Source organism: Centruroides vittatus, unplaced genomic scaffold, assembly GCF_030686945.1.
Source record: "Centruroides vittatus isolate TY-2023 unplaced genomic scaffold, ASM3068694v2 contig_391, whole genome shotgun sequence".
Taxonomy (NCBI): domain Eukaryota; kingdom Metazoa; phylum Arthropoda; class Arachnida; order Scorpiones; family Buthidae; genus Centruroides; species Centruroides vittatus.
This window is the reverse complement of record NW_027122207.1, coordinates 465,568-482,306: the sequence shown is the minus strand read 5'-3', so window position 1 is coordinate 482,306 and position 16,739 is coordinate 465,568. Positions and strand designations below refer to the sequence as shown.

General features: G+C 34.1%; 1 protein-coding gene across 2 annotated transcripts in view; it reads left to right on the top strand.

Moving 5' to 3' along the window:
- The window catches only part of LOC136975877 (lysosomal dipeptide transporter MFSD1-like), an 86,021-nt gene that overhangs the window by 22,340 nt on the left and 46,942 nt on the right, over window positions 1-16,739 (top strand). The window contains exon 2 of one of the 2 annotated variants that reach the window (XM_067271027.1): window positions 7,449-7,549. In XM_067271027.1, coding sequence (XP_067127128.1) covers window positions 7,449-7,549 — 101 coding nt within the window. Of the gene's footprint in view, window positions 1-7,447; window positions 7,550-16,739 lie in introns of those variants that run through there. The other variant, XM_067271028.1, reaches the window with a different exon arrangement.

Here is a 16,739-nt window from a genome sequence, read left to right as displayed (position 1 = left end):
AGTCACCAATGGAGCAGTCACCAATTATGCCGGAAAGTCCGTTATTCGAGGCGTACGTTATACGAGGCACCTCTGTACTTAATTAATCGAAATTTATATTTGTCAATTTTTATCTGTGGCTAAAATTACCAGCAATTTACATTTCGTATTTATTATTTTTGCCTAAAAGCTAAGAAAATTTTTGCATTCCTTAATTCTGAAGAAAACAACCATAAAAGAGGTCTTTTGGGCAAAAAGGAAAGCATAAGCAACAATGTTAAATTTTGTCCCAAACCTTAGTGTTACCTTAAGAATACTGTTGATCATACCGATAATTGTAGTTAGTGGGGGAAAGGAGTTTCTCTAAATAAAAATTAATTAAAATTTTTACGTTCCACTACCACACAAAATAATCTTAATGGTTTGGCCATTTTGATGATTGTGCATGAAACTGCCGATCAAGTAAACTTAAAAGAGTTAATGAAAAGTTTTCAGAACTAAAAGTGAGAAAATTTGATTTTAGAATAGTTGATGTACAGTACTTTTGTTTAGTTTTTATAGGATATAAATTTTTTGTTTGATTGTAAAATAATATTTTTGTAATATCATTAAAAATGCATCTAGTTAACAATTTGTAACTAGGTACAGGTATATTTTAATTTTTACTGTTTTGTACTACTTGATTGTTAATTTTATATTACATGTTTCTCTCTAAATAAATTTAATACGACATAAATGATTAAGCGGGTGCTGTCTATACACAAGATGCTAAGAGACAACAAAGAGGCTATTTACACAACATGCATTCCTAGTGTGTACAGAATACCAGTAAAAGACAGCAGAAGACATTATGCTTAACAACTTATGCTACCTAGGAGCTACTAAAAGATCACTAAAACAGAATAGAGGAACATTAAGATAACAACTGGAAGGAATTGTCAGTTACAGCCTTAGAAGTCTATGCAGTAGTAGACCCAGATTTTGTTATGGAAAAATGGAATCAAGCAGAAATAATCCGAAAGGTTCAGGAAAGGTGACAGATTAAATATGCAGAAGCAAGGCACATTCATAAGACTACAGAGAGAGGACAGGCAGTAAATTATAGGGAAAATACTATGATTTCATCAGCCTGGAACGTATTGCTTGATAAAAGTATAAAAGTGAGCTAATTAAGAGGATACTGCAGGATGGATAGATTACATGGTAGTTATTACTTTGATATATAGAGATTATAAGTACTGGAATAAAGTTTGTGAAGTATAATTTAGTTTTCTTTTTGCCTTGTTTATGTCATAATGTATATGTCACAGCTGGATTGTTAATTTAGCCATTCTACAAAGCACTTAGCCATTTGATTAAATGGCACTGTTTTGTAATCAAGCTAACTAATATTCAATCACTTTACAAAAAGGCTAAACCAAATCCTGCCAGATTGAATGACATTTCATGTTTTATAATATGGCTGGTCAAACAATTAGCTGCTCTATAATGCAGTATTAGATAAACTGCCAGATTATCATATTTACTTCTAATTCTTACCACGAGCACTAAGGAATGTTGCCAGATTTGGCTGCCAAAATGGGCTGCTCTTGTTTTAGTTTGGCATAAAAAAGTTATTTGATGCATTGTCTACTTTTTGAGCTACAAAAATTTCATTTGGCTACATAAATTATTTTATCGTTTGTTTCAGTTTAGATCAGCAATATCTATCTCTTCGTGTCATCTTTGGATGCAATTTTTTTAATGCAAAAGTGGGCATAATATACAAATTGAAAGTGAAGAAGTGTGGAAAGGAGTTAAATGGGCTTGCAGAGATGACGGTTGACAATACTGCTAAGAAACTTCCCCTATTATACATTGGAAAAGGTATTTTTCTTAATGTACCAAAAATAGTATGGGAAAAATTGTTGATTTCAGAAACTGAGTTTTCAAGAGAGGGACTAAATCCAGAATAATTAAAAATTGGTTCTGTTGTTATGAAATACAAGAGTTGTCGAATAATTATAATGGTGAAATACCAGAAAGATCAATATCTCCACGAGAAGCCATGACTAACCAATCGTTATTGGATGGTCTAGGATTTCGAAAATCTCATGCAAACCTGCAAAAAATCAGTGTAACACTAATAGATGCACATGTTTTAAAAAGAAAGTTCTTTGCAGATCTAAAAGTCATTCTAATATTATTTATTAATGCAAGGTAAACATCTATTTGATATGTTTAATATTATTTTGTAACTATTGAAGAAATTTGACAGTTTTAAAGGGTTTCCCCATTTTTATAATTTAACTTTGCACTGTTTAGTATGTCAAACTAGCTCTCTTTATTTAAGTTGTAATTTTACAAAAGTTATTCTTAATTATAATAAAGTACTAAATTTTAAGAATACTTAATAGCAATATATGTTTTTAAAGATTTTAAGTGACCAATGAACAGTTAAGTTAATTATTTATATTTTTTGAGACACCACAAAGTGTTGACATTAGACTTTTTCACATCCACTCTATTTTATAAAGTGGATGTAAAAAAGTCCTCATGGTGTCTGTTAAATGCAAAAGTGGGCATAATATACAAATTGAAAGTGAAGAAGTGTGGAAAGGAGTTAAATGGGCTTGCAGAGATGATGGTTGACAATACTGCTAAGAAACTTCCCCTATTATACATTGGAAAAGGTATTTTTCTACAATTAATTGATTGTTTGTGATTTGTTCCAAAATAATATTAATAATATTAATAATAATATACACAAAAGAGAGCACAGTTTCAACACAGAGAAGTTAATTATTTATAATAACCAATCATTTCCTAAAAGCAGGAAGTAATTCAAATAATGTACTTTTTTTATAATTTTCAAATTTATAATCTTTAATCTTCCTCTTTACTAAAATGTGAATAATTCATATTTTAGTAAATGTGAATAATTCATATTTTAGTAAAGAGCTGAGATTTTCACCACTACAATTCAGCTAAACATAGCCAGCCACATTGTAAAACGTGGTGTAACAACAATCTTGCTACATATTAGCTTTATTACAAAGTGGTGCCATTTTAATCAAACAGCTAGATGCTTTGTAAAGTTGCTAAATTAACAATCTGGCCAGTGGCGTAGTGTAGTGGGGGCGGCAGGGGCGGCCCGCCCCAGGCGGCACTTTAAAGGAGTGGCAAAATTTCACAATAAATAATAGTAATACCTAAATAAGGGGGCGGCGAAATTTTCCTTTGTCCCGGGCGGCTGACACTCATGCTACGCCACTGAATCTGGCTGCAATATATACATTTTGTTTTTGCATATTTATATAATTTGGCTTTTTGTTTTTTGTCACTTATAGTGATGTTCCACACAACGTGTAAAAGTCTGACTAGCATGTTTTTAAAATTTGCCTTTCAAATTCCAAAAAGGGAATGTTGTAAACCATTATAAAATAAATGACAGCTTTTTTTTTTTTTTTTTTTTTTAAATTGTAAAATTCAAATATTTCCTGAAAAAGATTATTTAAGATTGAAAATGTTAGGATAATAAATATTCACTTCATAGTAAATGGTTCTGTTTTGTGGTATTTAGTAGCATTTTTGTTTTTTTAATGAGAACATCATCAGCTGTGAAAATTATCAAGTATATTAGTATTTTATATCCAAAAGAGACAACTAATGTATTGCCAAGGGCATTAAAAAAATTGCTACAGCTCTGCATAGGATCATCATACAAAATGCTATGGCAGCATGTTAAGGAGCACTATGGCTTTATACAAAAGAATAAGTAAATACATTGGTGCAATGGATACTAGATAAGAGAGTCCAGGTTTATTTAAGAAGCCCTGTAATCATTAAGAGCTGAATGGATAAGCAAATGATTTGATTAATGAGCAGTGTTATAAGTGTTATGTATGTAAGTTTAGTGTTATTAATGTCCATGACTCCTTTATCTTAGACCAGTGGTTCCCAACCGGTGTTCTGCAGAACACTGGTGTTCCATAAGCATTTCTCAAGTGTTCCGCAGATTTAGTCGCAAATCGGAAAGTGTAATCGTATTCAAGCCGCCGAATATCAAAAAATTAAAATCATAAAATTTTCATAAACTTAAATATATATATGTACGACTCGTACTTATGGAGTGTACTACTGTTTCGAATAAGATAAAGGCAATGATAAAAACTGAATGAAATATGTAAAAAACATCAGGCACAAGTTTCCCATTAAAGTTATTTAGGTATATTTTTTCCTGTCTTAGAATTGGCGTTAATAATATGAGTAGAGATTTTGAATTATACCTGCTCAATTCTAATAAAATAACTGATGACAAGCTTATGTATTTCATATTAACTTAAGTAAGTGTTCCGCTAAAGAAAATTGCTCACAAAAGTGTTCCGCACCCTAGAAAAGGTTGGGAACCACTGTCTTAGACAGTAGATGGACTGCCATTTTAGACTTTCACAGTAATAACTTTTTAAATAAAAAAGTCCTTTCTGAGTTTATCTAGCAGTATCAATACACAGAATGTTTTATTGAATAGTGTGGGTGTGTGGGTGGCAATGAATCTACATTTAACTTTATAGTGTCATGTTTAATTCAACTACTCAAAACTTGAGACTTAAGAATATGTTATTAAACACTGCACTTATAACCAATATTCCGCAAGAAGAAATTACATGAAAGCAAATGTTTTCACCATGTTTAATAGGCATTGTCAGGCTATCTGACCTTTGCAGTTTGAATATAGCTGTTAAAACAAACAGTTTGCACTGAAAAGTTACTAGGAAAAGGTGATTGCTGTCCATGTGTTGAAAGAGGGAGGACGTGAGAGAGAGAGAGGGGGGAGAAGAGGGTTTTAAGATTAAACTTCATAGATCCATGCAAGGGAAAAGGGTCTATCTCTAAAGTTGATAACTGCATTTTTTCTTGTGGCAAATTTCTAATTGTTAATAACAATTTTAAATTAATAAATTTTAAACAATTAATAACAATTAGAAAGCTACAAAGCTGCCAGAAAATTTTTTGTATTTTAATTTATATTATTTATAATTATTTATCATCAATTCATATATAATTTTAATTAAATAATTTAAATAATTTAGAACTACTGGAAGAAAAGAATCGGCCTGGAGCAGGACTCGAACCCACAACTCCTGCTTACAATGCAGATGCGTTGCCAGTTATGCTACCCAGACTTCTGGTTTGATCTCTTTTTCCAGTATATATAAGGTTATGTTATAACCATCAATGGTTATTACGGTGCTGGCTGGGAACACACCTGCACCTGCACCCGCACCCTCGTCCTGTAAACATCTCCAAAGACTCTCAACCGGCCATTGCAAACCCTGGCAAGGCATATATATATATATAAACAAACATCATCACTAAACCCAATTTTCTTCCAGTAGTTCTAAATTATTTAAATTATTTAATTAAAATTATAATTATTAAATTTAGCAAGAGATGGCATCTGATGCCTAACTCTAATGCCAAATTATCAATTCATATGTACAATACTTCTAAGAATGTTAAAATTTAAATTTAAAAGAATTGTATTTGAAGATGGCTACTCAGATCGCCAAATATTTTTGATAAATAAAAAATTATTGCTGGAACAAGCTAGAACTCTAGATTTATACTTTACTCCAGTTTAAGAAACTTATTAACAAATTAACCAGTGTATTATGAAGCCCTAAGTCATTTTCATTTCAAAATATAAAATAATATATTTTTAAACATTAATGTTTAACATATTATCTTTTGGATTTCCTTGTAGGGAAATCATTCATTATATGATACACAAATTTGATCTCACACAGTTTGGATTCATACTTAGCTAATAGATATAACATGCTTTGTTATATGGTGCATCACACAAGTGACTCACTCTGCTAAGACTTGATAACAGTTGGAGAGGAATTCTGTTGGACATACCATTTTATATTTTAAAATGAAGAAGATTTTGGAATTTTGTTTGTTTAAAAACCTGAAGCAGACCTTTGTCAAAATCAAAAACGTTCATTAGATGTTTTTATTAATACACCTATCCCTCGTTTTACACAATACTTTTTTTTACACGTTTTCGCTTTTACACAGTTTAAAAAATAAATGTAGAAAATAAACTGGCTGTGATCAAAAGGAACAATTTTTAACTCTAATCTACATCTATATTCCAATTCACCTTAATTATATGTTATAGTTGATATATAGGATACTAGGTGACAGTTTTATTTCAATCCGTCAAATAGTAGCCGATAAACCGATATAGGGTACTCCCCTATACGCACGAAGTTGCATTCATTGCACATAGTTTTAAACCAGAAAATTTTAATTTTTCATATTCATAAGTAACAAACGATTACATTATTTTTGATTACATTTTTTACATTACATTACACAATTACATTACATTTTTATGAATCTTTCAGATTTTATGTTTTGTTCCTTTGTACTTTGTATTTAATTAATAAAAGAATATATTTTTTTGCCTTTCAATATTTTTGTTTGATTTATGTACCTTCAAAAAATTGAAAAAATTCATAATTAATAAACAACGAAATTATGCGTTTTTTGCATACTTTTCGGTTTACACGGTTTTACATTCAAAAAGATACAAATTCGATTTACATGTTTTTCTCAGGAACCTATCTTCCGTGTAAATCGAGGGATAGGTGTATTTTGTTACTGGATTTTAAACGTTCTTGATTGTTTGTGATTTGTTCCAGTAATTTGATAAGAAGCTAATTTTAATCAAAGATTTAGCCAAAACCATCAGGATCCATTTTCGATAAGGTTGTGTAGGATCCTTTATATTAATTAGAGTTTCAATTCACTTTTAAGAAAATAAATTTTTAATTCTATGGCTCAGCTTAGAATTAACAGGTTTTATTTTTGATGAATTACAGTTTGCATATATGTTACTAAGATTATATTAACTTGCATAATACACCCAAACTCCAGCAGTAATTTGAACTATTTACCTTGTAGAATGAATGTTTTTGGAGATTTTATGTCTCCATCTTCAAGTTCTTCTTTAAGATTGAAAAAATTACTCTGCATGATCACACATTACTAGCACTGACCAACCAATCATAATGTGTAAGTGCTGAATTTTAAAGTTTTCAACATGTAACATTCATTTTTAGAAATTAAAAAACATTTTCTACAAGCATCGTTCTATGATAGGCACAAGCATTGTTCTATATTTGAAAGACTTTAGAACTTGAAGATGGCGACATAAGATCTCTGAAAGTGTTTGTTCTACAGTGTAAATATTTCACATTACTGCTGGAATTATCAACTTATGTAATACACCCAAACGGTGTATTATATAAGTTGATAGTTTCTCCAGTTACAAAGTATTAGTATTTAAAGTAAGATTATATTATAAGAAAGTATAATTTTTAGCATTATATTTTGCATTCTATATTGTTATAAATATTTAATTTTATTAGTTTCATAATTATTAATATTAATTTAAAATTAACGTTATTTTACAGCTATTTATCGTTTCACTATTTTGTTCTTCAATTGTCTGTTGACTTTTGGCTCCTATTTTTGTTTTGATATGCCAAGTGTGTTACAAAAACAGTTTCAAACAGTAAGTTATTTTTATTCAAAATTAATATGTAAGCTTTCAAAGATAAATTACGTAACTTTAGAAAAATGTATTATATATCAATATATTTGTGGTAAACTGTTTGGAAAGTATAAAATCTGTAAAAATAAGTTTTTTGATTTTTTTGTAATAAACAGCCATTAAAAAATGTACTTTACTTTTTAAAGCTTTCATAAAATCATTAAACATAGAGTAATAAATTTATTTTAAATCTCATTGTACTTTTAGATAATTTTATTGCATACATAATATTTTTAAAATAATTTTGAATCTGCTAAGACAAGATAATGAATTTATTTTAAATTATATGCAATGTAATGTATTTGTTATATATTTAATGAATCTTTGTCAATGATAAACCATGAAAACACTAAACCAGGAGACATTCTGCAGCATATTGTGTACAGGCCTAATTATATAAATCAGAATGGTACTAGAAAGTATGCACAAAATTATGGTACTATAATTTTGTTCAAATAACCTATAGCATGTATGTTATGTATTTGTTATGTATGTAAACCTCCAGAGGATAACCCACACCGAATTGCCCCTTGACCTAGTTAGGCGACCCCGCACCTCTGACCTTTGTCTTTGTTGTGTTTCTTTGTCTTGGGCAGTTGTGCGTTAGCTGTTGTAACACTTAGACCTGGAGGCACAAACGTTACGTTGTATTACCACGCCGTTATGTTCTAGTCTAATAAAGTTATTTGTATACGTTAACAGTAATCGTTTATTTTACGGACACAACAATGTATCTTGTAGAAAATTGAAGAATGCAAATTAAACCTTATGAAATATTTCAAAAGCTGAAACTTTTACTCAACAACAAGCAATGAACTCTACATACTTTTCCAGCAGGATGATGTTTTTTAATTTACATTGTAGAAAATGTTTTCAGCCTCATTCAGAGACCTGCATCAGGTTTACACAGAAGAAATGTAAAATGTAATCTGAGAATTTCAAATTTAGAATGTTTTTGAGATTGTTTTCTACGTTCTAGCATAGGACTTTTTAAATTATACATATTCACATGTGCTGGTCAGTAGTCAGACTTTCCCTCTCCATTGCTCAGAAGGCTCCAATTACAAAGAAAATGATACTTGACATACATTGCACAAGAATTCCTTTAATTTTCTTATAGTATTTTTTAAGTCTAAAAAATACATTGACAAAGCTAAGACTGCACTGACCTAGCTTTTGGTGTATTGCTGTTCCTTTCGGCCACATACATATAATGTATTATTTTACAATAAAAATTTTTTACATAAAATATATTCTTAAATATTATCAATGTAATTTAATTGATGATGAACAGAAATAATGCAAGCCTTTTTTTTCACTTTAATATTGTTCTCATTTAGAGAGTTATCTACAAATCGCTGCCATGCTGTAGATATTATCTCACAGTCCTTACTATTTACACCAGCGTTTCTCAAAGTAGGCGATAACACCCCCTTGTGGGTGGTGAGTAAATCTAGGGGGTGCTGGAGGCAGGGTACTGAACAGTGACTAAAGGCAAAAGTTGGGGTTACTGACAGCTGTTCCCTTTACTCTGTTAAATAGATAAGAGGAAACATTGCATTTAATGGTTTCCAGATGTTGAGAACAATGTATGGTAAGGGCACAAAGTGTGAGATTCATAGAAAAGTTTTCCTAAGAATATTTCCAATCCTTTCTCACACAAGAGAAAATGAGTTAGGGGGCGTTGGATATAACTTTATGGAACAAAGGAGGCAGTGGATCGAAAAAGTTTGAGAATCATTGATTTACAGAGTTTCTATTAACCATTGTATCAAAACTTGCCATCTCAAGTGTTAAAATATTGCTTTTTCTGTTTTTGAGATGAGGTCATACTAAATGAACGTCCAAGCCAGTGACTCACATCATTATCAAAATACATTTGTTCTTGTGCACCAGAACCAGATGGTAGCGAAGACCCACTTGATGCACTTAAAACAGCAATAGGTGTAGGTGTAGGTGCAGTTGTTGTGCAAGCACCAACATTCTGCTTTGATTTCTCTTCTCCACCGCTATCACTTTTGCTACTAATTTTAATTGGTTGCTTCCTCTTCTGTCTCTCTAAAAGAAAATAAACAACTACTAACAAAAGAAAATAAACAACTTCCCAAAAAAAATTAAAAGAACTAAGAATTTAAGCTTTTGAACAGACTCTCTACACTAGAACCTTCAACCTTAAAAAAAGCTTTAATATTTTGTACAAATTTGTTTTATTATTTGCAACTAGCAGAAGTAGCTAGTTGCAAAATCATCTAATTAAGCAAAACAGTTGCAACAGTTGCTAATTACAATTTTCAATCATTATTTAAAATTATTGGAGGGTTGTATACTTGTTATTATTTTTTTATTTAATATTGTATGAATTTTCTTAAAATTTCAATAATAAAGACAACATTAAAATCACTATTACAAACAAAAAACAGTCCTTGCATTTCCTGAAGATTTTAGGTTGCTTTAATTAGATTATTTTGCAACTCATCGACTCAAATGAAATGAAATGAATATAAATACATACATACCTTTCATGTTAAAAAGTTTCTAATATCTATTTTAGATTGATATTATTGTGGGATTGCAGTCCAAAAATTAAATAAATGTTCAAAAAACATTAACAAATTTATTAAAACACTTACAACATACAATAGAAGTAAATACAGCACTTATTAATTTAAAACAACATAAAAAATCCAGCATTGCACATGGATGCAACGATGTTTCAAATAACCCTCGCTTGCAGTATGTTCTGCTCAAATGCATCAACTCACTCCACTGACTCACTCGCACTGATTGTAGCACTTAAATAGGAACAGAAGGTACTAGAACTTTCCTTCTAAATCTGAACCTCAAACATTCTATAATCTTCAAGTTCTATCACAGACCATTCAAACCTTGAACTGACAGTTCCCCACTTGTTCACCAGAGAGCGCTCCCATCATCGACCAACATGATAGTGTGGCGATACGCCATATTGTTGTATATATATATGTAGCGTTAAGCCTAGTATTAAGTTTCGTTAATCCTTTGTTCTATGTCTTTTCTTCGAATTCTCTAACGGTCTTTCCTTCCGGCTGGTGGGGACGAAATTTCATAGAATAACACCGGAAACAAGGTGTGAAACAAAAACCCTGAGGCAAGTCAGGGAGCGGGGGTGAGGCATTCTGGAGGCTAGCGTCGAGAAGAAGCGGACGGAATAAGAAGGTGGTCGTCGTCACGGATCGAGACAAAGTGCAGAAGTCGTCTACAGAAAAAGAACTGACATAGACGAAAACTAAAAAAAAAAAAACTGAGAGTGTAGCGATATAAAATTTTTTATTTGATCGGAGCTATTGAAAAGGACGACTACAAGTGACTGCGGTAGAAGTCTCCATTTCGTCAAGAGTGAAGACCAGACAAGAAAGAAACCCGGGTACCCCCACCAGCATATTTTTTTATTCTTACTCTTTATTCTTCCCTCTTCTATTTTCTTTTAAATTATAAGTTAGTTTAAGATAGTTTAAGTTAATTCTTATTATCTCTGTAAGGGCTACAAACAAAGACCAGTGTCGCGTAAACGCATCAATCCCCTTTGTGTGTACACGGTTTCACCGCACAGACCAGAGACAGTTATATATATCAGCGGTGTATAGTTGGGATCACAAAGAATATAGTGTATAAAGGACCACGTGAATTAATAATAAAATATTATTATTTTGTGTAAAATTTCGTATTTTTTTGTACGTCCTCATGTACACCACAATGGCGTCCGCGACAGGATCCCAACTATAATAGGGGTACACGGTCCTTGGTCTATGTACTGTACTGGAGTGATACGTATAGTAAATTTTCTTTAGTTTTAGACGCGTTAGTTATATTACTATTATCATAAGCGTGACAAGTATGGATAGTCAAGTCGGAAGTTCTGTCGTAGCTGAAAGTAACGGTCAAAATCAGCCGTTAATTGTTACGGGCTTTTTGGGGATGATTCCCATGTTCTCGGGAACGCAAAACGATACTGTAAACATAAAACAATTTTTCAACACCATCGAAAATATAGCCCGCTTAGCAGGATGGAGTAATGAAGTTAAAGTTGCGGTGTTGCAATCTAGATTGAAAGGGGAACCTTTAACTACGTTTTTATGTCTCCTAGAACAATATCCTGGGTCTTATGAGGAAATAAGGCGGGACTTGACTAAATGTTTTAGCAAAAGAGAAGACGGTGATAAGGACATAGTTGACCAACTCCTGAACCTAAGACAAAAAAATGGTGAATCCGTGACGGATTTTTCGATTCGGACAAAAACGTTATTAGCAAGGGCAATTAGGGGTAATGATAAATTGAGCTTATTCCGTGATGACATAATTATGGAACGTTTTATAAAGGGTTTAAGAGGGAATCTAAGGGGTAATGTGTTAAGGAGGGCCCCAAGAACATTGGAAGAAGCCTTCGACATCGCTGAGAGAGAGGAGAATATAGAGAAGGAATGTGATAGTCGTTTTGAACGTAAGGGAATAAACATGGGAATAGAGGAGGAAGTTGACGCAATGGTTGGAAGATGCGAAGGTACAGAAACTTCAAAGGATAAGACCGATGAAAGGATTTCAGGGTTAGAAAAAAAAATTGAGACCCTCGTTGAGACCGTTAGTATGCTTCTGAATAAAAAGGATCAGGATAAGAAAGTAATAAATAAGAAATGTTACGTATGTAGTAACTTAGGCCATTTCGCGCGAAATTGCCCGTATCGTAAGGATAGTTATTTAAACTAATGAAGGAGCACCAGATAGTCCAGCATGGGGCTCCTCGCATAAAAATAAGGCTGGCTAAGGAGATATATATGTCGCAGAAGGGACTCCCGATTGTTGAAGGGAGAGTCAACGGGGTGAAGTTAAGCTTCCTTATCGACACGGGTGCTGAAAAGTCGATTTTGAATTTGGCGGCTGTTGCGTGCATACCTAAGGGAAGTGTGGCTAGTGCTACTGTCAAAGGTGAAACTTTGGGAATAAGAGGCATAAATGGTGAGGTGACTGAATGCGAAAAAACCATACGTGCGGAAATCAGTTATGATAATCAAGCGGACAGGGTGACAGTCGCGTGCATGAGGCTGCCTAGACACGTAAGTTACGATGGGGTGTTGGGAATGGATATAATAAGAAAGATATGCAAAATCATCGAGGGCATTAAAGTAGCTGTGCAAAATAGAATAACAAACCATGAAAGACACCTGATCCCACATGATGAATTTAGCAACGTTGCCCATTTGGAAATTAAAGGGTTGGACGGTTTGAACCCTGAAGAAAAAGAACGCGTATACGATATATTTAAGGAATATCCCAAATGCTTTGCAGAATCGATAGAGGAGTTAACAGGTATGATAGGTGAAACGCATAAACCTGTAGTAGATCAAACGAAGCCGATAAGTACCCGCCAATACAGGATCCCTGAATATTATTTAAAAGGGTTAAGATCACTAACCAAGGCATATTTACAGGCAGGGATAATTGAAGAGAGTTCCTCAGCGTGGAACTCGCCTATTCACATCATTGAAAAGGAGGGCGGTGAAATTAGAATGACATTAGATCTCCGACGGATCAATGAGCTGACCGCATCCCAAGAATTCCCCATAGCCCGCGTTGATGAAATTTTAACTAAATTCCATGGTTGCAAATACTTTTCTGTCCTAGACTTAAAATCTGGGTATTTCCAAATAAATTTAGACCCATCAATTAGGCACGTTTACGCCTTTTCTACCCCATGGGGAAAATTTCAGATGTGCCGGCTTCCGCAAGGTGCCAAAAATAGCGGCCGATTTTTTCAGGCTGTTATGTCGAAGATTTTAGCGAGGTTTATAGGAATATCTTGTTACGTTTTTCAAGATGATATAGTCGTGTTTTCAAAATCGCTTGATGACCATGTAACGGTACTCCGCGAAGTCATAGGCACTCTGAATAGTAATAATTTAAAATTACACCCCACCAAAAGTTGTTTTGTTGTTGGTGAAGTAAAGTACCTAGGACATATTATAAACCAAAACGGGGTACGTCCCGATGTTAGTAATGTCAGTGCTATATTGAATATGAAACCCCCCCGTAATGTAAAAGGGGTACGTAGTTTTTTAGGCATGGTGGGTTTTTTTAGAAGTTTTATCCCCACATTTTCTAGCATTGCCTTACCCTTGACGAACTTAACTAAAAAGGGAAGAAAATTCTCCTGGAACAAGGATTGCCAGGAAAGTTTTGAAGAATTTAAACTTATATTGTCGAAACCCCCTCTGTTAAAACATCCAAATTTCGATTCACCTTTTGAATTGTACACCGATGCTTCCGATGAATGTATAGGCGCTGTCCTAGGGCAGCGAGAAGAAGGAAAATTTTATCCTGTGGGATATTTTAGTCGTAAGTTAAATGGTGCTGAAAAGAACTATGCCACAATTGAAAAGGAATGCCTTGCGATAATCTTGGCATTACGCCATTTTAAACCGATTGTATTAGGATATAAAATTGAATTGCATACTGATCACAAGCCCCTTATATTTTTAAATAATATGAATAACCATAATAAAAGGTTAATGAGATGGGCAACTGAAATAGCAAATTATGATGTAAGAATAAACCACATAAAAGGAAAACGTAATGAAGTTGCGGATTTACTATCGCGGCCAAATTATGGTAATAAGAAGTTAGAGAAAGATGTGAGCAGTAACGTTATTGATAATAAGGAACTGTGGCGGCAGGTAGTGGAATCGCAAGAGAGAGATGACTTCCTAATGAAGTTACGTAACAATTGTAAAAGAACTGACAATCAAGGGGTTACAAGTGGTGTTCAACAACCTGAATTCCAACTTGACGGTGAGGTTGTTATGAATGTAAAACCAGGAAGAATGGGGCTTAGGAGGTGGGCCCGTGTGTGTGTAGGGAGAGATATGATTGATCGTGTGATATGGTCCTTCCATAGCTCTACCCTGTCTGGCCACCTTGGGGTCGAGAAAACATGTAATATAATCGATAGATATTACTATATAAAAAATTTAAAAAATCATGTCAAGCGTGTAATCAGGGGCTGCAAGACCTGCCAGCAGCATAATTTACATAGAGGCCGAGCCCCATTTCAAGAAACTGAGACCGCTGATTTTCCCCTCCAGAAAGTGGCTACAGACATCATAGGCCCACTTCAGACATCCCAGAAAGGGAATAGATTCATATTAACCATAGTCGATATTTACACCCGCTATGCTGAAGCAATCCCCATCTCGAATCAGTCTGCTCAGGAAATTGCTGATAAAATTTTTGACCATATTATATGTCGGTATGGTTGCCCCAACGTCATTATATCTGACAGAGGGGCAAACTTTACTTCAGGTTTGTTCCAAGGGGTATGTAATGAATTAACAATTAAACATAATGTTACGACCGCCTATCGCCCGTCCTCAAATTCCGTATGCGAACGTTTTAATAAAACCATATGTGGAATAATTGCCCGGATATCAAAGGGCGACAATCGTAATTGGGACAGTTTCATTCACCCTGCTGCGTTCGCTTACAACAACTCAACCCATTCAGCGACTAATGAATCTCCAGCCTTTCTCCTGTATGGGTTTGACCCTCGTTTTCCTAGCGCGTTCCCAGAAGAAAATGTTGAGGATGTAGAGCGCCAAGAAAGGGGTCCCGAATTTGTAGATAAGTTGAATGTGTTAAGGAGAACTGCGTACGAATTGGGGAGAAAGCGGAACCGAAAAAACAGAATAAGAGAAAACGACGGCAAAAGAATTAGTGTGTGGAAAGAAGGTCAGAAGGTGTGGTTGCTTCGAAAGGGTAAGCAGAGAGGTACGGGAAAATTTTCCCCAAAATATTTAGGGCCGTATAGGATTATTCGTGTGTTAGGCCCTGTAACAGTTGAACTTGGTAGTAATCGGATAAAGGAAAAATTGGTGGTGCATACCGACCGCCTAAAACTATGCTACTCCCCAGTATATAAAGAAAGTAAGAGAATAGCTCCTCGACATCGCGAAATGCGGGAAGCACCAGTAGAGGAAGAGGAATTGGAAGTTGGGGATCCATATGAATACCTGAGGATGGGGACACCCAACAGAGAACCAAGATCAGGTGTAGGAAACCACCAATCGAGAGAATTGGAGGGTAATAACGAGAAAAAAATTGTTAATAGTAATAAAGATGTGATAAGTCCACACCCGTACAATCTTCGTGGGTGTAAAATAGATTACCGTAAGTTGCATTACGGTGTTTGATTCTTAAGGGGGAACATATGTGGCGATACGCCATATTGTTGTATATATATATGTAGCGTTAAGCCTAGTATTAAGTTTCGTTAATCCTTTGTTCTATGTCTTTTCTTCGAATTCTCTAACGGTCTTTCCTTCCGGCTGGTGGGGACGAAATTTCATAGAATAACACCGGAAACAAGGTGTGAAACAAAAACCCTGAGGCAAGTCAGGGAGCGGGGGTGAGGCATTCTGAGGCTAGCGTCGAGAAGAAGCGGACGGAATAAGAAGGTGGTCGTCGTCACGGATCGAGACAAAGTGCAGAAGTCGTCTACAGAAAAAGAACTGACATAGACGAAAACTAAAAAAAAAAAAACTGAGAGTGTAGCGATATAAAATTTTTTATTTGATCGGAGCTATTGAAAAGGACGACTACAAGTGACTGCGGTAGAAGTCTCCATTTCGTCAAGAGTGAAGACCAGACAAGAAAGAAACCCGGGTACCCCCACCAGCATATTTTTTTATTCTTACTCTTTATTCTTCCCTCTTCTATTTTCTTTTAAATTATAAGTTAGTTTAAGATAGTTTAAGTTAATTCTTATTATCTCTGTAAGGGCTACAAACAAAGACCAGTGTCGCGTAAACGCATCAATCCCCTTTGTGTGTACACGGTTTCACCGCACAGTCCAGAGACAGTTATATATATCAGCGGTGTATAGTTGGGATCACAAAGAATATAGTGTATAAAGGACCACGTGAATTAATAATAAAATATTATTATTTTGTGTAAAATTTCGTATTTTTTTGTACGTCCTCATGTACACCACAATAGCATCTTCCTGCACACAATTCAAACATGCTTTCTTGCCGCACACTACTATTATAACCTATTGACCTATGATTTTTCGTTTGACTAAATGAGCCAGGGTGGGCACTCGCCCCACCGTTGCTACGCCCCTGGT